Below are 22,349 nucleotides of genomic sequence, written 5' to 3'. Positions count from 1 at the left end.
TGAAAAGTACAGAATTTTGAATGCATACTATATTTCTATACTACTTTTTTCTACTGTAACCTGGAACTATTCATTTTTCCCAAAAGCATGAGGCATTTTCCCTTTTAACATACAGAAACTTTTTCTTGATTTATAATACTCCCCCTAAAAAAGACAAAAATAATTACCTTTAGAATGCACAATTCTTTACTAGGAAAACTCACATACTACTAATTTAAAATTTACAGATTTCCTGAATTGTATGGTTGGAATTCTACATGCAACTGAATGGGCAGTTGTGGGGCACCCCAGTTCTCCCTGCTTTCTTTCTGTATCTCAACAGAAAAACTGAGTGCCTTGACCCGCTCTGTGACCCAGCCAGCTGCATGTTTTCCACCATAGGTTTGGACCCAAACTGGGGCCCTGGACATTCTCGGGCACTGATAAAGCTGTTCAGGCTGTTGCCCAAAACACAAGAAGATCAAGTATGTTACTAAACATGTAGAAACCAGCCCCAGCCCTGAGCCAAATTCCTTAAAGCCTTGTATAAACTGCAGCCCTCGTGTGTAAGTGCCCCTAATAAATGCTTTAGAGTGATCACCCTGGCATTTAGTGCTTCTTTTTTTGGAATCACAACTGGCCCTATCTGGAACAGTTTGGGGCAGTCCCTTGTGGGAACTCCCCCACCACCTCTTCTTTTGAGGTCACTCCAGCTGTGGTTCAGCCAGTAAGAACAGCAGTATAGTATTAAAATCCTGTGATGGCCAGGCAATGACCTTACTGATAAAGATAAAACCTCAACAGTGCCATAGACTTTTGGCAGTATTTCTGAAAGGTTTTACATTAGGAAAATACCTTGTGGCTATAAAAACAGTACCTAAAATAGGCTGATATTATTTAATTAGATATAGAAATACATGTCTTCTTACCAGATGAAAGTATGATGAAGAACATGCTAAAAATACTCTAATATGGCTTGGAAAAACTAACTCAAAGTTACATAAATCTGTAGTTTCTTCAGCAAAACATAACATTTATATACATGGACAGACATAGCCTAGAAAGGATTTCTTAAAAAGCACAGAATCCTGTGTGAAGATTTAAACAATAAAATATGTGAAGACAGAAGACTGCCGTAATTAATTTCTGGAAATAATGCTCCTTACCTTATTTAATACGTTGCTTACTTCACTAGCAAAATCTCTTGAACATACTTCTAAATGAAAAATTTTGCCGCAGTTGGACACACATGCTCCTAGAAGCTAAAAGCACAAAATCAGAAGTTAAAGGGACTCCACTGCAGCAGATAATTTTGTGGTATAGATTAAAATGAAACCACTCACAGTCAAAGCTTGCATAGCAACGTGAGGATCTTTGTGGTTCACTCTCCTCATAATAGACCGAAGACAATCCTTAGGTCTAAAAAATGGGAAAAGTAAAAATTACTTAATAATAAATCTAGCTTCCCCCTGCCCCTTAACCATTATAGACAAAAGACTATGATACAAAAGGGAGAATATGATAAAGTGGAGCAGTTTAATTTTTATTAATGACATGGTTAAAAAACTGTAAACTAGTTCCTTTAAATTTTTCTTTTTTTTTTTTTTTTTTAAATAAAGATGGGGTTTCACCATGATGGCCAGGCTGGTCTTGAACTCCCAAACTCAGGTGATTCACCCACCTCGGCCTCCCAAAGAGCTGGGATTACAGGCGTGAGCCACCGTGCCCAACTGACAAAATTAACAGGCTCTCTTATTTAGCAATCATTGATGAGGCATTTCCGGCCAATTCTGGGTGGGGAAATAAAAGCTTTGAAAATAAAATGGTAGGCCATGACTTGCACTTCCAACCATGATGGAGAAACAGACCAGACTTACACTCCTGTTGTAAACAATGAGAAAATTGCAAAAATAGATTTAAAATATACACTGAGGTAACTGTTTAGAGATATGAGGCCATAGGCAGTACTGAATGAGACTCCTCAAGAAGGAAAATGAATTCAGTAAGCCAGAAGTTTGCCTCAACTTTCTGCCTAGAGGTACTTCCCAAGTATCAGTGAAGACTTTCTGAAAAAGCCATGCGGGTACAGGTGAACAACTCCAAGAAACTGGTCAAAAAGTGACCAAAGGTGATATGCTAAAGAGATCCCAAAGCTCACACAGTTGTCAGTGACGAGACCAAAGTGAAGCATCTATTGAAAACCCAGAGCATTCCGTGGATATACATGCAGAAGAGTTTAGACCCTAGCAATGCAGCTCAACTATACCCACATACAGCCTAACAACTTAAAAATAAGCCACAGACAAATGTAACTTCTGAAAAAATAAAGTCCAACACTCCTTAACAGGAATACAACACCTGATGCTCAACAATGTAAAATTCAAAATACTAAGCATTCAATAAAATGATACAAAGACATGATATAAAAAAGAAAACTACCATACATAACTAGCAGAAAATTCAGTCAACTAAGAATGCAGAAATAACAAAGACAATGGAATTAGCAGTCAAAGACTTTATATAAGCTATTATATATGTATGCTGGAAATCATCCACATAATGATGAAAGAAACAGTATATTAAAAAGGGCCCAGATAAGCCAGGCGCGGTGGCTCAAGCCTATAATCATAGCACTTTGGGAGGCCGAGGTGGGTGAATCACCTGAGGTCAGGAGTTCAAGAAGAGCCTGGCCATCATGGTGAAACCCCATCTTTAGGGAAAAAAAGGCGGGGGGGGGGGGGGGCAGATAAAATTCCAGAGACAAAAAATAAGTAAAATTAAAAAGTGGATGGAATTAATCAGGTAAGAATGAAAGATCAGTAAATTTGAAAATATGCTGAAAGTATCCAAACTGAAGTACAGAGAGAAAAAAAAATGAAAAAATTTAACAGAGAGCCACTACTACAGATATTTTTAAGAGAGAAATGAAAATAAAGTAGCTTGGGTACAGTGGCTCACACCTGTAACCCCAGCACTTTGGGAGGCCGAGGCAGGCAGATGGCTTGAGCCTGGGAGTTTGAGACTAGCCTGTGCAACATGGTAAAACCCCATCTCTACAAAAAAAAAAATATATATATATATATATATATAAATTAACGGGACATGGTCCCAGCTCCTAGGGTCGCAGTGAAAGGCCTGAGATAGGAGGTTCACTTGAGCCCCAGAGGTCGAGGATGCAGAAAGTAAGCTGTGATGGTACCACCACTGTACTCCATCCTGAGAGACAGAGTGAGGCCCTGTCTCAAAAAAAAGTTTTAAATTAAAAAAATAAAACCAAAAAAACTATTTGATTGAGACATAAAAGACAAATAGAAGACAATCCTTACATCTAAAAAATGAGAAAAGTAAAAATTACTTAATAATATATCTAGCTTCAGAAGACAGAGAAAACAGAAGAAACATAACCAGTTATCTAGAAAAATGGCAGATTAAGATTGTAATCCAACTACACTTGTATCAATTCACAACCTTTATCAGTTTTCATAACAAGGAATACTAACAGGGATAAAGAGGGACAGTACCTAATAATAAAAGGGTTAAGTCCCCCAAGAAAACATAATTCTAAATATGTATTAATGAACACAACAATAAAACTGCAGAATATATAAAGGAAACACCGATAGAGCTGAAAGGAAAAACAGACAAATCTACTGGAAAACTTTGACATGCCCTCTCAATGACTTAACACAAGAAAAAAAAATTCCTGATAAGGAATACTTGAAAGACACTATCATGCAACTTGACCTGACTGGCATTATAGAACAATTCACATACCCGTGGCAGTATACCCATTTTTTTTTTCATGTGCATGGAAAATTCAACAAAATGTTTTGACTACTTTCTGTCCTATAAAACAAACACTGATAAATTTAAAAGGACTAAAGTCATACAAAGTACATTATTTGACCATAACAGAATTAAACTACAAACTGATAACAAAATGATAGGAGAAAAATACCCAAATATTTGGCAATCAAATAACACATATCTAACACATCAAATGAAATCCCAAAACCATAATTTCCCTTAAGGACACAAAAATGAAAGCACGCTATCCAGTACTCTGTATAAGAATGGTCACAGCAGGTCTGTTCATAGAGTCAAAATCTGGATACAATCCAAATGACCATCAACAGATGAATGGATAACATATTAATACAATGTAAGACCTCTTCGCAAAAAAAAAAAAATAAATAAATAATACCGATACACACAAAAATTTGAATTCATCTTAGAAACATATTCAGTGCTAGACACAGGAGTACGTGTGACAATACTATTTCATTTTATAAAATTCTAGAAAAGGAATATTTAATCTATACTGACAATGCATATTAGTAATTGCATAAGGTGGAAGGAATTTTTGGGGTGATTAAATGTTATCTTGGTTGGGGTGATACTTATATAGGTGTATATATTTGTCAAAACTCATCATACTATCAAACCAGTCACTTACAAGAGATGCATTTTGTTGTGGATAAATCATAGCTCAGTAAAAACAGATTTCTTTAAATAGCAGGCAAAGCATGTAGCAAACATGCATTTCATGGGGATGCTTTATGATAATTAATAATAATAGTAAAGCAGAGTAACCATTCATATAACCTATGAAACATCATGTGCTTAGGTTCCCAAAAATTATATAATAAACAAAGGACTCATTCAATGTTCAAAACATTGATAGCAAAGTGAGTCTTCCATTTACTGAAGTTCAGTTCCTGCCCAGGATACCAGTTACCAGGCAGTAATAGGCACTAACAAGATTCATACTCTTAAACACTCTATGTTCTAGCCACAGATGTGCCTCACAATGAATTAAGATAACATAAACAGGGAGCTCTTTATATAAGTCAAAAGAAGGATAGCCTCGAAATATTAAATCATCACACTAAAATGATACTTTCCTCTAATAACAATACATTATCAACATATAAATTATTTCAACTAAAAATAATACAATATATTCTTCACAAGTGCATATGAAACATTACACAGGATAAACAATGTCAGGCCACGAAACAAGTGCCTACAGATTTAAAAAGACAACAATCATAGAAAGCATGCTATCCAAAGACAGAATAAAATTTGGAAGAACAAAGAAATGTAGAAAATTAAAACATGTAAAAATCAACATCCTCCTAAATAGCCAATGGGTCAAAGAAAAATCACAGGGGAACTTAGAAAACACTTTGAGATTAATGAAAAGGAAAATATAACACAAGAAAACTTAAGAGTGCAATAAAAACAGTGCTTAGAAGAAAAGTTATACCTATAAGCACCTATGTTAAAAAAAAAAGAAGAAGAAGACGATCCCAATACCACCTCACACCCATCAGGATGCGTACTATAAAGAAAAAACAAACAGAAAATGATAAGTGTTGACAAAGATGTGGAGAAACGGAAACAATTGTGCACCATTGGTGGGAATGTAAAACGGTACAGGTGCTGTGTAAAACAGTATAATGGGTCCTCCAATAACTAAAAATAGAATTACCATAATTCTATCTCCAGCAATTCCACTTCCGGGCATATATCCCAAAGGACTAAAAGCAGGCAGGGTCTAAAGGAAATAGTGGTATACTCGTGTTCATAGCAGCACTATCACAATAGCTAAAAGGCACGTGTCCAATGACACATAAATGGAAAGCAAAATGTGGTACATACATACATGGAAATACTATTCAGTCTTTATAAAAAGGAAATTCTGACATATGCTACAACAGAGATGAACCTTAAAGCCATTATGCTAAGTGAAATAAGCTTATCACAACAGGACAAATATTGTATGATGCCCCTTAGATGAGGTACTAAGACTAGCTAAAATCAAGCCCAGCCATATGGCCTGTACCTATAATTGCAACACTTTGGAAGGTGAAGGTGGAAGGATTGCTCCAGCCCAGGAGTGAGAAACCAGCGTGGGCAATATAACGGGACCCTGTCTCTACAAGAAAATTTAAAAATTAGCTAGGCATGGTGGCACACACTTGTAGTCCTAGCTATTCAAGACGCTGAAGTGGGAGGATTGCTTGCTGCAGTGAGCCATGATTGTGCCACTGCATTCTGGCCTGTGTGACAGAGTGAGACCATATCTCCAAATAATAATAATAAAAAGAAAGAAAGAAGGAAAAAAAGAATAGTCAAAATCATAGGCAAAAGGTAGAATGGTGGTTGCCGGGGGGCTGGGAAGCAAGGAATGGGGGTTTAATTATTTAATGGGTATACAGTTTCAGTTTTAAGGAGTTCTGGAGACAGATGGTGACTACAGTTCACAACATTATGCAGGTATTGAATACATTAAGATGGTAATTTTTATGCTATGTGTAATTTGCTACAATTGAAAGAATCAGGGGAAAAGATCTCAAATCAATAACCTAAGATTTTACCCTAAGAAACTAGAAAAAGAGTAAGTAAGCACAAAGCAAGCAAAGCAGAAGGAAAGAAACAACAAAGAGAGGCAATAAATGAAACGGACAACAGAAACACAATAGAGAAAAACCAATGAAAACACAAGTTGGCATTTTTTTTTTTTAAGGATCAACAAAATTGAAAAACCTTTGGTTACAATGGCCAAGAAAAAAAAGGTGATTCAATTTATTACAATCAGAAAACAAAGAGGGAACATTCCTCCAACCTTACTGAAATAAAAACGATTTTAAAAAACACTGTGAGCAACTTTATGCCAACACACTGGATAACCTAGTTAAAATGGACAAATTCCTACAAAGACAGAAACTATTAAAACTAACTCTATGATAAGCTTAGGTACTGAAAGAAAAAAAGAAAGGAAACTGACCTAAGAAGAAACAAAATCTAAATAGACCTCTGTAATAAGTAAAAAGTCTAAATTACTGATTAAGAAAACCTCTCACAAAGAAAATCCCAGGAATAGAAAGCTTCACTGGTGAATTACACTAAAAGTTTAAAAATTAGCATTAACGCTTTTTTTTTTCTTGAGACGGCGTTTCACTCTTGTTACCCAGGCTGGAGTGCAATGGCGTGATCTCGGCTCACTGCAACCTCCGCCACCTGCGTTCAGGCAATTCTCCTGCCTCAGCCCCCTGAGTAGCTGGGATTATCGGCATGCGCCACCATGCCCAGCCAATTTTTTGCATTTTTAGTAGAGACAGGTTTTCACTATGTTGACCAGGATGGTCTTGATCTCTTGACCTCGTGATCCACCCTCCTCGGCCTCCCAAAGTGCTGGGATTACAGGCGTGAGCCACTGCGCCCGGCCCTATTTTTTTTTTTTTAAGATGGGGTTTTACCATGTTGGCCAGGCTGGTCTCAAACTCCTGACCTCAGGTGATTCACCCACGTTAGCCTCCCAAAGTGCTGGGATTACAGGCTTAAGCCACCATGCCCAGCCAACTCTTGATTTTTTTAAAAAAATACACAAATTAAACATCAAAATTAAAAGAGTTTTTGCATTAAAGGACATCATCAATAAAGAAAAGTCAACCCACAGAATGGGAGAAAGTATTTCGAAATCATATATATGACAAGGGACTGATAGCCAGAATATATAAAGAACTCCTACATCTCAATAACAAACAACCCAATTCAAAAATGGGCAAAGGACTTAAATAGACATTTCTCCAAAAAAGCTGTACAAATGGCCAATAAGCACATAAAAAGATGCTCAACATCACTAGTCATTAGGGAAATTCAAATCAAAACCACAACAAGATGCCACTTCACACTCCCTAGGCTGGCTTTTTTTTTTTTTTTTTTTCCGAGACGGAGTCTTGCTTTGTCACCAGGCTGGAGTGCAATGGCACAATCTCAGCTCACTGCAACCTTCGCCTCCTTGGGTTCAAGCGATTCTTCCACCTCAGCATCCCAAGTAGCTGGAACCACAAGCATATGCCACCACGCCCAGCTAATTTTTGTATTTTTAGTAGAGACAGGGTTTCACCATGTTGGCCAGGATGGTCTTGATCTGTTGACCTTGTGATCCGCCCACCCTGGCCTCCCAAAGTGTTGGGATTACAGGCGTGAGCCACCAAGCCCAGCCTGGATATTTTTTAAAGAAAGGACACATACCAAGTATTGGAGGGGATGTAGTGAAATTGTACATTGCCAGTGGGAATGTAATATGGTACAGATACAGTGAAAAGTTTAGACATTCCTTAAAAATTAAGCATAACCGCATACAATCCAGCTGGGCTCAAACCAGTATCCATACACCCATGTTCAAAGTAGTATTAATAGTATTCAGAACAGCCAAATGTCCATCAACAAAAGAATGGATAAACAAAATGTGATACACAATGAAATACTATTCAGCCTTAAGGAAATTCTGACACATGCTATACCACATGGAAGGAACTTGAAAACATTATGCTAAGTGAAATAGGCCAGACACAAAAGCACAAAAGGATTCTATGTTTCCACTTACATGAGGTACCTAGACTAGACAAATTCATTTAGAACATAAAAAGAAGTAACCAGTGGCCAGGAGGGGGAATGCAGAGGTATCATTTCACAGGTACAATGAAAAAGTTTGGAAAATGGATAGTGATGTTGTTTGCATAATACTATGAATGTACTAAATGCCACTGAATCATACACTTAAAAATGGTTAAAATGGTAAATATTATATTAAATATATTTTACCACAATAAAATAAATGAAGTATAATACCAGCTACATGAATGAACCTCAAAAAAATTACACTACATGAGGCTGGGCACAGTGGCTCACACCTAAAATCCCAGCACTTTGGGAGGCCGAGGTGGGCAGATCACTTGAGGTCAGGAGTTTGGGACCAGCCTGGCCAACATGGTGAGACCCCGTATCTACTAAAAATACAAAAACTTAGCTGAGCACAGTGGCATGTGCCTGTAATCTCAGCTACTTGGGAGGCTGATGCAGGAGAATTGATTGAACTCAGAAGGTGGAGGCTGCAGTGAGCTGAGATCGTGCCACTGCACTCCAGACTGGGTGACAGAGCAAGACTCTGTTTCAAAAAAAAAAAAAAAAAATTTACACTACATGAAGAAAGCTGGTCACAAAAGAATAGGTATTACAGAGCTCCATTTATATATAAAATGTCTACAATAGGCAAATCCATACAGATAGAAAGTAGATTAGTGGTTTCCAGGAATGAGGAGATTTGGTAATGGGAGTGAGTGCTAATGCTTACAGGTTTCTTTTTGGGAGGCTGATTCTTCAGGAATTAGATACTGTTGCACAAACTTATGACCATATTAAAACCTACTGAATTATATATTCTAAAATGGTAAATTTGATGGTATGTGAAATATATATATATTTTAAAATGAAAACATTTATCGAGCAATTCGAACTCCATTGGGCCCTGGAAAGTAAAGCAATACCCTTAAGTATAATTAGTTAGCGCTGTAATTTAAAAAAAGCATTCCTTTTAATAATTATAAAGAAAAATTAGAATACAAGGTAGGACTTCTGATTTTAAGGAGGTTCAACTGCCTGTTAGGCTGCTTCCACCTAAAGAGCATGGTGAAGGGAGAAACAATACACAAAAGAAGTAATATTTATTGAATGTCTATTACATGTCAAGCATTCAATTTTTTTTTTTTTTAATTCTAAAACTTTTTTCATGGCTGGGTGCGGTGGCTCACACCTGTAATTCCAACACTTTGGGAGGATAAGGTAGGTGGATCACCAGTCAGGTGGAAGACCAGCCTAAGCAACATGGTGAAGCCCATCTCTACTAAAAATACAAAAAGTAGCTGGGTGTGGTAACACATGCCTGTAATACCAGCCACTCATGAGGCTGAAGCAGGAGAATCGCTTGAATCCAGGAGGCAGAGGCTGCAGTGAGCCGACATCACGCCACTGCATTCCAGACTGGGTGACTGAGCAAGACTCCATCTCAAAACAAAAAAAAAATTCTTGCCGGGCGCGGTGGCTAAAGCCTGTAAACCCAGCACTTTGGGAGGCCGAGGCGGGTGGATCACGAGGTCAAGAGATCGATACCATCCTGGTCAACATGGTGAAACCTCGTCTCTACTAAAAATACAAAAAATCAGCTGGGCATGGTGGCGCGTGCTTGTAATCCCAGCTACGCAGGAGGCTGAGGCAGGAGAATTGCCCAAACCCAGGAGGCGGAGGTTGCGGTGAGCCGAGATCGCTCCATTGCACTCCAGCCTGGGTAACAAGAGCGAAACTCCGTCTCAAAAAAAAAAAAAAAAAAAATTATTCTACTTTACTGATTTTGTAAGATATTAGAATTTTTGGATAGCAGCATCATTATACTATTGCTATAGTAATGATACTGTAGTATAATTATAGTACATTAGAAATTATGTACTACAACACTATTATTTAGATTTTGCCTTTCTCACAGTTGGTCTTATTTTAGGAGCCAGAGCCTGTGACCCCAAACTAACTTGCACTTGTAAATACCATGCTGACATAAAAACATAAAACATTCATCTCAGAGCATGTTATAAAGGCCAGTTATAAAGAATTATTTGAATACTTAAATGAAAATCAGTAAAAAATAACCCAAAAATGATTCAGCTTAATACATAAACATTTAAGAAAATAATCCTGTATACGTTCTTTACCAAATTTTAAATAAAATGGATCATGTATTTTGTTTGTAAACCACTATTTTTTTTTTAAGGTGAGAAACCTAAACCTAAACTATAGTGACTTTTGGAAAGGGTAGTAGGGAAAGGGGTGTTGAAATGGAATTCTTCCTTTTTATTTTAGACATTTCTACGTTGTTTGTACGTTTTGCCACTGCCAAAATTGTAAAAACCAAGGCAAAGATATCTCTGCACCAAAGTAGAATTGGCTACTGCGCCATAAAAAGGACCGAGCTGCAAAGCCAGTGAGAAAGCTCCTAAGTGCTGACAAACACCCTGTTTGTGCAAACACAGCAGGATCTTTTTGGATACTAGCTCAAAAATCCCTTCAGAATTGTCTGTAAAATAGAATTGACCCAATATCATCAACTTTCTCATTCTGTCATATGCATTTTTAATTCGGTTTTTTAGTTTTTCTATCAGATAAGCAACACTGAACTTTATACACACTCACACACACACACACACACAGATAAAACTATTAAATCTTACCATTTAATGAAAAGTATGGTTAAAATACAATTTTTTAAAAGGTTTAGGGATAATAAATGAATTTAAAGTGAGTTATGGCTATTATCCTCCCAATGACAAATGAAAGTTGATTACAAGTATGGTGTCTATATAATTCATCCTCTAAACAAGGACCCTTGTTATGCTAACTGGACATAACTGAGGAACAGCAGGCATAAACTACAATTGTCCAAGGCATATTGGATGTTATGGTCACAACAGCCAAAACTATGTTCATCCACAAAATGAATAGATCTGCATCATGTAGTTCATCTGGGGCAGTATTTCTACACCACTGCAGCTTCCAGTGTCTTTTTCTCAAATCACAGACCAGACAGAAAATAGACTTTGCAGGAATGTACATAATTGCCCACATAGCATACGTCAGCTGATGAACTGAAAGCATCAAAGTCAATTTCATTATTTACCAATGTTATTCCAACCCGCCTCAACAAACTGTACTGTCAAATTCAAAGAAAGCAGATTTAATATGGAGCTCCTCTCTAACACATCCTCCCCACTCCCACTCCTGCCCCATCATGCCACTCCCAACCATTCAGTTTCTATGGGAAAGTCATAACCATTAAAAAGAAGCTAGCTCATGCCTGGAAGAAAATAAAAATTAAGGCGTGAACCTTCCTTAATCAATCTTTAGACACAAATATCCAAACGATGCCACTGTGCTGTCTTTTGCAATAGACTTTTTTAATTTCCCAAACAAAACACAAACTCTGCAGAACTTGAGGTTCTTAAAACAAATGTGCAAAGGAGATTTTTTTTTAATGAATTATATCAGCAGTCACTTCTCTGTCTAATGGTAAATTAAGAAAACTTCTCATTCTTGTTTATACCCTGATAATTTGATTCTACCACATAGAGAGCTATTTGTATATATCAGTGCTTTGGATTAATCCAATTAGGTAAGCAAGACTTTCAGGGTGAATCATCTCCATAAAAACGACAGTGACACTGTAAAAGAAAATTCAATAGGTACAAAAATACTCTGTTAATAATATTTTCCATAACTAATGCTCATTAAACCTTCTACGTGACAAGTATTACGCAAGGCTTTAGGAATAAAGTAGTGAACAAGAGGAGACTGACCCTGCTTCATGAAGTTTATAGTCTAGCCTAGTGTCTTTTTCTAAAACTAAAGTGAATCTCTGTATAAGTTAAAACTGTGATATAAACATAAATGGTTGCCCAAACTTTATATAAATTACAATATCATGTTTAAAACTATCAACTTCTGGGAGGCCGAGGCGGGTGGATCACGAGGTCAGCAGATCAAGACCATCTTGGTCAACATGGTGAAACCCCGTCTCTACTAAAATTACAAAAAATTAGCTGGGCACGGTGGTGCATGCCTGTAATCCCAGCTGCTCAGGAGGCTGAGGCAGGAGAAGTGCCTGAACCCAGGAGGCGGAGATTGCGGTGAGCCGAGATCGCGCCATTGCACTCCAGCCTGGGTAACAAGAGCGAAACTCCGTCTCAAAAAAAAAAAAAAAAAAAAAACTATCAACTTCAGTAAATGCTATTACCTCTTTTTTTTTTTTTTTTGAGATGGAGTCTTACTCTGTCTCCCAGGCTGGAGTGGTGCGATATTAATTCACTGAAACCTCCACCTTCAAGCAATTCTCCCACCTAAGCCTTTCAAGCATCTGGGATGATGGGCAGGCACCACCACAACCAGCTAATGTTTGTATTTCTGGTGGAGACAGGGTTTTACCATGTTGGCCAGGCTGGTCTCAAACTCCTGACTTCAGGTGATCCACCCACCTTGGTGACCCAAAGTGCTGGAATTAGAGGTGGGAGCCACCACACCTGGCCACAAAATGCTATTATCTTTAATTTGGCTTTTATGAATTTTCATAAACTAAAAGCTTTAGTTTATGAAACTAGGCCATGTGTCTAAAACCAAACCATAAAAAGGTACCATTTTTATGGTTATTTAAAGGTAGTCATAAAAGAAAATCTTTATGACTACCTAATCAGTTAAGATTCCATATCTACCAGCTGTTGATATTTATAAATATGCACAAATGGGTAGATCTTTCCACACAGAACATTTTTTTCCAAGTCAAAAGTCATAATTAAATGTTAGATTAAAAAAATGAAGAAACCCTTGTATCATATTTTGTCATTTTGGTTCTTAAGGACTGAGTGTCTCAAGTATCAAAAGTGAAATTTATGATTTTATTAGAATTATTTTTTTCTAATGGTGTATTTCAGTGTTTTGTTAAGTTCAAAGCTCTGATTCAACACTTAAGTACAGGCCTTAGGCAAAGTATGAATTCCAAAGATAACCTTGATAATAATTCCCTTCCCACATGCTTTTCTACGATATGACCTTAGAGGTGACATCTAACAACCCTTCCCTTGAATCTGGACTGACTTCCGTGACTTGCTTGACCAATAAAATATAGTGAAAGTGACCCACCGAGACTCAAGGTTTATCAGAAGCCATGTGGAGTACACTTGGGTCTCCTGGAACACTGGCTCTTAGGGGATGCTCCCTTTGGGAACCCAGCCACCATTCTGTGAGAAACTCAAGCCACAAGCAGAGGCCTTGGGTTAGATAGTCAACTGATAGCCCTAGTGAGATCCCAAGTGAGGGTCAATCATCACTGCTCGCCCTACTAAGCATCCATCCCAGTGAAGCCTTCAGATGACCCTGGTCCCAGCCACTATCTAACTACAACTTCATAAGAGACCCCAGGCAAGCCATTAACCCACATAACTTTGAGATATAATAAATTGCTTTTTTTTTTTTTTTTTTTTGAGACGGAGTTTCGCTCTTGTTACCCAGGCTGGAGTGCAATGGCGCGATCTCGGCTCACTGCAACCTCCGCCTCCTGGGTTCAGGCAATTCTCCTGCCTCAGCCTCCTGAGTAGCTGGGATTACAGGCACGCACCACCATGCCCAGCTAATTTTTTGTATTTTTAGTAAAGACGGGGTTTCACCTTGTTGACCAGGATGGTCTCGATCTCTTGACCTCGTGATCCACCCGCCTCGGCCTCCCAAAGTGCTGGGATAACAGCCTAAATTGCTGTAAATTGCGGGAGCCACCGCGCCCAGCCTAAATTGCTCTTTTAAGCTAAGTGTTTGGATGGTTACTACTGAGTTGTATAGTAAGAGACAACCAGAACAGCCTCCAACAAATGCTGATAGCTGGTAGGTTTGAATAGTACTAACCCATATTATTTAGGATTGTTCTGGTCTTCTTTTAATCTTTGCTTAAACATAATTGAAGCATAATATGTACTTAAATAAATTTACTTCAAGTTTATAAAGCCCAAATTAGGTCAGGCTAACAAAATCTACCCATGAATTTCATCTCTGGGTCACTTCTCATAACTATTTACCCCTCTATCTTAAGGGGTGCTGAAGGCAGGGCCCAGAGTTACACAGCTCATCCTTGGCATGCTACTCCTTAACCATGCCCTCCAACCCATAAGACACTCTCAACTGAAATTTGAGAAAACGAAAATAAGAATTATTTAGGAACTGCTGTTGCTCTCCAGTGACTGAAGTTAAAACACTGTCATTGTGAATGGGGCCTAGAATTGTGCCTTCAACACGGCTGATGCTCAAAAAAAGGTCACTGAGCTGAATACTAAAAATACCACTTTTCACCATTGGACGATTAATATTTAGAATAACGCATCTTCCTTATAAAGCTCTATTTATTACCAAGTTCTGCGCATCTTCCACTGTTAAGTGGAAAAAGTACATGCTTTCATAAAATGTAGTTAATAGAACTATAATAAAACCATGATAATGGGGGAAAAACGCACAGTAAGTAGTGCTGGGAGGAACAGAGGATGTGAGAAGAGACGGATGGCAATAAACACAAATAAAATATTTTGTAAAAATACATGATAATAGAAAATCTGCACGTGCACTTAGAAGAGTCTACCAAAGGTTTACATCACCTACCTTTTTTAAGGGTGGGCAAATCCTCATCTCTCTCAAAAAGCTTCTTAAAACCCCATTTTGGTATTTTAAAACTTTTTGTAAGACACATCCTCTCTTTTCCTTATCTTGAGATGGGAAAAGAAAAAGATAGGGGTCAGGGACAGGGACAAGAACAGGAAAAGGAGAATTCTCTCTCACTTTTCCCAGTTTTCCACCTAAAAATATCTATTTCTCTTATCATTTGACAAATGATCATAACACAAATCACACTGTTGTAAGATGTCACAGAAGAGCAACATTTCTTAAGGTTAATTTCCAAAGTTAGGGTGTAAGGCCAAAACTGTAGTTAATCTATTTTCTGTGATTAGGGATTTACTTATTGGAGAACTCATGAACCATCTCTCAAATATGTCCAATACAGCCAACTTCTCCTCAATTATTAAAGCAAAACTGTTATTTCAAGCACCAGCTGAAGAAGCTGGTTTGCATACAAGACCATGTTAGATAAAATACACGTACTCTGAGCAAGGATGGCCCTCAGCACAGTGAGGTATTGACGCTATGAGAAAAGTGGGAATTGTAATTGTGAGACAGCACATATAAGCTCACTAAATGGATTGGCAGGTACAAGTTTTTAGGGAAAAAACCTGAGGCAGCTGGAAAAAAATACAGTTAAATTCAGTAGGTTAAACATGTATATGATAAGCTCAATTCTACAGACAGAGGATCAAAGAAAACTAAAAGCAATTTTGTATTCCTGCAATTCTCTTTTCCAAGAACAAGGGAATTTCAAATTTCTTTGAATGATCCACAGTGAGTTTCCAACGATGTCACTATATTATTTATAAATGTCTATTTATATGTATATTATTGCATAATTATGAGAGATCTACAGCTTAATATTAGGCTCCAGTCACCAGTTAGTGAGATTACCTGAAAAGGTATTTCCATTATAGATAAGGAGGAAGCCAAGAATATTTCATGCTACTATTGGAAAAAGGAGTCAAGATTTGTGACATCCTGTGCTATATAAAACTTTTGAAAAGTCTCTCATTTCAAATATCTCTATACCTCAGTTGAAAAGTACTTTTTAGTATCATAAAAACCATATGCTGAGCAGTGACAGGAAAGTTTTATACTCTTAAGGAAATTACTATCACTGTCACTGAAAGGACAGTAAATTTAAATTCTAACTCCTGCATATATTACTAAATTAATCAGTAATTTTTAGACCAATTGCCTTTTCAAAATGAGGATATCACCTCTTCATTATCCCTCTCCCAGGGCCTAATAAAATCACTGGGTATTTGCCTAAAAGTACTGCAAATATAAAAGAAAAATGACAAAAACAGAAATTATCAATAGCAACAATAATAAAAAACGTAGTTAACAAACATGTTTGCATGATTAACCTCTAATCACCTATGAAGTAGGGCTGAAAAAGTACAAGGACCCTAGCAATATGGTTCTAAGTAGAGACACTTCTTGGTATTCAGGACAGAAAAACTCTTCACAGCGGAAGACTATCCGGCATGTTGCATCCCCGATCCCTGCTAGTTACTACTGATCATGAGTAGAAACCACCTCCTGTCATGGGACACCTGAAACCATTCCTAACGGAGCAATACCACCCAAGTTGAGAACCACTGCTAAACAAAAGCAGCATTGTGATACAGTAGAAAAAGGATTTGAAGCTTCCACAGACCTCGTCTGTAAAAGGGGAGATGTCTAATACCTCCTTAACAGAATGTTAATACCAAACTCCTAGACTCATGCCAGGGATTTAGAGACTCTAAACAATGTTAGTTCTTGAAAGCACAAAAATGTCTCATTCTTTCTCATTACTTTTACAGCTATAGCTTTCAAAGTTATTTTAGAGTGATTTGAACTTTACATCTTCATCTATAAGGCCATGAAAAAAGCTTTACTATGGCTTACCATTCAAAGACATATGCATGTCTATGCTGGAGGAAGGGGGAGTACGTGCATGCATAGCTTTGATAGGTCTTAGTATACCAGGTCCTAGCAGGCATGCAGGAGCTAAACGAGAGGGGAACTCAAATCTTTGTTGAACGAACTAAATATTTTTAGAAATTAACAGATAATAAAACGTTCCTTGAATATTGAATAGATCCTTATTTAGATGCCTTTCGTAAGTGTGAAGGCATTTCAGAGACTGTAAGAAAATTCTAATTTAAAAATACAGAAGAAATCAGAACAGAAATAATGCAATCCTTATATATGAACATATTCAAAATGCAAATTTGATTTGTAACACACACAGCATAAAATATAATCCACACAACACATAAAAAGGGGCAAATTATAGAGTACAAATTTAAAGTTCTTCCCTTAATGTTAAGCTTACTAAGTAGGCATTTCTTATGAGATAACGGAACATGAATATAGATAAATATACACAGTAATGTTGACTATTTAACAAACACGTTCATGTAAGTCCCAAATGACTTCACTAGAAAACGAGGTAAACTGAACTACATACGGAACCAAACAATGAGGATTAAAGTCAGTACCATAGTATTTTGAGTTTCCCAAGCAATGGAACACTAAGGTATATTTCAGTCAAACGAAACACAATGTAACATAATGTATGGGGGAGACAGGAATCATCAAAAACTTTAATATAAGATTGGTATGGCTTGATTCATAATTTTAACCTTCAAATATAACTGCTCATACAAGCACTTAAGCACACAGCACAGTGAAAGTAGGAAAAAACACAAAATGGGAGTTAAAGAAATCTGATTTCTAATTTTGCTTCTGTTCACTCTTTTTAGACAAGTCACATTAAAATCTTATGTCTTTAATTTTCTCATCTTCAAAACAAGCTCTACAGTCATTAGAACTCTACAGTTCTCATTCTATAAAATACACGGTGTTTTTAAGACTTAGAAAAATAAAAACGTTAAAACCACTGCCTAGGCAAGTAAAGATAGAAAAATCAGCTCCCATTGGATCCGGTTCCCCAAAGCCTTGTCAACCACCTTGGCTCCTATTGTTATCCTGATTCTGTCCTGAATCATCATCTCAATTTCCCCCTCACAGTGTGCATCATTCTCTTCCAGATACACAGATGCTCTAATCTCGTCCATCCTTTAAGAAAGAAAGTTCCCAAACAACCAGTGAAAGAAAAATCCCACTGAAATAGCAGCAAAAAGGACAAAATACCTCATAAGAAACATTATTAAAAATGTACAAGACTTTTAAGAGGAAAACTTAAAAAACACTACTGAAGGTTATAAACAAAAAGATATGCTATGTTCTTGGATAGGCAGATTTAATATCACAAAGACATTAATTTGTTAATTTAAAACTAAGCCAATTTAAAAAGAAGGTTTTATTTTTAGAACAGTCAACTCTATCTGAAAGTTTATCTAGGGAGAGTAGGGAGGGGAAAGACTATCTAAAAAAAACTTCAGAAAAAAGTAAAAATGAAGACCATGTTCTGCCAAATGTTAAAACATATTAATAATTAAAATCGGCCGGGCGTGGTGGCTCAAGCCTGTAATCCCAGCACTTTGGGAGGCTGAGGCGGGTGGATCACGCGGTCAAGAGATCGAGACCATCCTGGTCAACATGGTGAAACCCTGTCTCTAATAAAAAAATTAGCTGGGCATGGTGGCGCGTGCCTGTAATCCCAGCTACTCAGGAGGCTGAGGCAGGAGAATTGCCTGAACCCAAGAGGCGGAGGTTGCAGTGAGCCGAGATCGCGCCATTGCATTCCAGCCTGGGTAACAAGACCGAAACTCCGTCTCAAAAAAAAAAAAAAAAAAATAATAATAATAATAATAATAATTAAAACCAAGTGATAGCAGAATGTGTAAACACATACCAATGGATCAAAAGGGAAAAGAGATTCAAATACATATGCAAATATAACATGTAAAAGAAGTATTTCAAATCAGAAGGAAAAAAAGATGAACTATTCAGAAATTGGTGTTGGGATATTTGGTAGCCAAATAGAAAAGAATACAGTTAGAACCATACTCCATACTGCCTAACAGGATAAATTCCAAATAGATCAAAGACTTCAATATAAAAAATAAAACCATACAGAGACTGTGGGGACAGTCTGGTGGCTTGTAACAAAGATAAACAGTCTTACCATATGATCCAGCAATCATGTCCTCACATATTTACCCAACTGAACTGAAAACTATGTCAACACAAAAGGCTGCAAATTAATGTTTATAGCAGCTTTATTAAATATCACCAAAAACTGGGAGCAATCAAGATGTCCTTCAATAGGTTAATAAACAAACAGTAGAACATCCATACAATGGAAGATTATTCAGCAATACGAAGAAATGAGCTACTGAGCTACGAAACGGCACAGAGGAACCTTAAATGCACATTGACAAGTTAAAGATGCCAGTCTGAAAAGGCTATATGGTCTATGATCCCAATTAGACAACATTTGGAAAAGATAAAGTTGTAAACAGTAAAATGATCAGTGGTTGTTTCAAGTTCAAAGAGAGGAAGGGAAGGAATGAACAGATGGAGCATAGGTCATTTTAAAGTGATAAAACTATTCTGGATGGAACTGTAATGAGAGATACATGAATTACACAATGGTAGACATACCTCGTTATATACACTGTCAAAACCCATTAACCTATACAAAACACAGTGCACCCTAATGTAAACTATGGACTTTAGTTAATAGTAATGTATCAGTATTAGTTCATATCTTGTAACAAATATATGCACTAATGAAAAATGTAAATAATTGGAGAAATAGTGCCGGGGCTGGACCTCTGTACTACCTGTTCAATATGCGGTATGCTTAGCAATATACACTCGTTCCCTGTGCCTCTTCCAAATCATTCTCCCTCTTTCCTAAAACTGTCCAGCTCTGATCATGTCAGTCTCCTCATGTTGCAGTTCATTCAAAAATTTCAAATGCCCCTTCTGTCAATTATTTTAGCTACTAGCTCATTGCCTCTCACTCCAACATCACTCCTCTCCTAATTCTCGGAGATTTTAATAATAGTGTACATGATGCTTCCAACACCTTGGCTTTTCAACTTCTATAACATCTTATTAACTCCGATGGACCTTGGAGTCATTAGACCTTGTCACTACCAATCATTGAAAACCCTCTATCATCTTAATTTAAAGCATACTACATGCCAACTGTCATCTTCAATTTTTCTAACTCACTCTGATACCCAACTCTGTGCTCATTCAGGGCAACTGGCTTCTGCTCCAGCTACTCTGTAACTTTCAAGCTCTTAGAAGGCATCAAGTTTTCTCTACCTTGCAGCATTCAGCATTCACCTACATGCTATTGCCTCTTTCAGGGATACACTGCTTTGAACTCTGTCTCTTCTCAACAATAAAATTATAGCAAAAATCTAACCCCTTCACATCAATCTACCCTTTTATTTTCCATTATAGCACACTGGTTACTAGCTTCTTAGCTATTGACCATCTTCTGTTTATCTGTTTATTTCATATCTTCCACCATTAGAATATCAGCACTGTTGATGACAAAGGCTATGCCTGCTTTATTCACCACTGTGTAGCCAAAGCATGATACTCAGTATTCAGTAAGTGACAAATAAAGGAAAAAACAACTAATGGAAAGGGAATGAAACGAGTTAAAGAAATTCTGGCATGTTACAAAACTGAACAAAATATGGAAATCAAGACCATCTTTTAAAAAACAATTATTTAATTTGCTGGAACACTTGCCCTATTTTAAGTTATATAAAAGAATCCTAAATATGATTAGATTCCTCACTTGTAAGCTGGGAAAATCTACAGTACCTAGAATTGCTGTGATAATTTTTTTTTTTTTTTTTTTTTTTAAAGATGGGGTTTCACCATGATGGCCAGGCTGGTCTTGAACTCCTGACCTCAGGTGATCCACCTACCTCAGCCTCCAAAAGTGCTAGGATTACAGGCGTGAGCCACCATGCCCGGCCTGCTGTGATGATTAAACAAAATGTTCATAGGGCACTTTAACAGGGCCTGGCAAGCAATTAGTAGTCAATAAGTGACTATTATTCTTATTTATTTATTTATTTATTTTGAGACAGAGGCTCACTCTGTCACCAGGCTGGAGTGCAGCGGCACAATCTCAGCTCACTACAAGCTCCGCCTTCCAGGTTCAAGCAATTCTCCTGCCTCAGCCTCCCAAGTAGCTGGGACTACAGGCACGTGCCACCACACCCAGCTAATTTTTGTATATTTAGTGGAGATGAGGTTTCACCATGTTGGCCAGGATGGTCTCAATCTCTTGACCTCGTGATTCGCCTGCCTCAGCCTCCCAAAGCGCTGGGATTACAAGCATGAGCCCCTGCACCTGGCCATGACTATTATTCTTAAAAGAGCACTTAAAAGACTTTGAAAAATAAAGTCCTGTAAAATGAGAATATGATTATAGGGGGGAAAAAAAAAGACTTGAAAGAGGTATCTTTTCTACCTGATGCTGCCCTGTCAACTCTAGGATATCCAGATCAGAGATTATTTTTCCCTTACAAAATCAGGAAATACTCTTTCAACTTCCTACTGAAGGTTGGAAATAGTCACAGTCTAGTCCAGGACAAAACAATACAAAGCTAAGGAAAAACATTTTTAACAAACTCCTTCCCAAAGGCTTACATTTATATTTTTCACAAAATATCAGTAATGACTATCATATTATCTAATTCTGTTGGAATAAACCAAAAATTTAGTAGCAAAATATACTCATTAGTCAGGTAAAGAAAAAATTACATGATGCTTTCCACCTTCAGTCAACTATATTTTTGGCTAAAGCTAAGCAAAGACAGCTAACATATAAAATAATAGCAAAACTTAATCTAGAAGTCAATTACAAAACTTTAACTTATTATTGTGGATATTCAGTATCTACCTTCACATCTATGTTTACATATGATAATATAAACAAATCAATCAACACGAACACAGAAAAATTATTTATGTGAAGACATGTTAAAAAAAACTACTATTATCATTGTGAAAGTTCTCTTGATTTCTAAACAAATGAAGGCTGTTCAGCCCATCATATGACCTAATTGGCTAGGCATTCTTCACTAGTTACTCATACACTGGAAACTGCATACTAAAAATCATGTGAATATCTTGAAGCGTCAGAAAAAAATTTCAGAATGTTTGTTAAAGTTTTAGGTTCAGCATAATCAAGTATTTCAAGCTAAAAAAAAGAAAAACTATAACCTAAATGAAGTAAACAGGGATTACATCTAGTAGGTGTTCTGAAATTGAGATAATTACTAAAAATTATTAATTTTTATTCAATAATTATTATATGTGTTAGATATTCCACATAACACTAACCAAAACTGATGTTAAACTAGAAAATAATTTCTAAATTC

General features: G+C 37.0%; 1 protein-coding gene across 4 annotated transcripts in view; it reads right to left on the bottom strand.

The window, feature by feature from the left end:
- STAM (signal transducing adaptor molecule) overlaps positions 1–22,349 on the bottom strand; it is a 74,160-nt gene that overhangs the window by 31,859 nt on the left and 19,952 nt on the right. For 2 of the 4 annotated variants that reach the window (XM_002750072.6, XM_035306880.3), the window contains 2 exons: positions 1,323–1,398; positions 1,146–1,241 (listed from right to left, as the gene is read on the bottom strand). The exons of 1 other annotated variant lie outside the window; for it this stretch is intronic. In XM_002750072.6, the coding sequence (XP_002750118.1) occupies positions 1,146–1,241; positions 1,323–1,398 (172 nt within the window). Of the gene's footprint in view, positions 1–1,145; positions 1,242–1,322; positions 1,399–15,006; positions 15,111–22,349 lie in introns of all 4 variants that reach the window. One more of the 4 variants, XM_008999997.5, reaches the window with a different exon arrangement.

This window comes from Callithrix jacchus, chromosome 7, assembly GCF_049354715.1.
Source record: "Callithrix jacchus isolate 240 chromosome 7, calJac240_pri, whole genome shotgun sequence".
Taxonomy (NCBI): Eukaryota; Metazoa; Chordata; class Mammalia; order Primates; family Cebidae; genus Callithrix; species Callithrix jacchus.
This window is presented reverse-complemented; position numbering and strand designations above follow the sequence as displayed.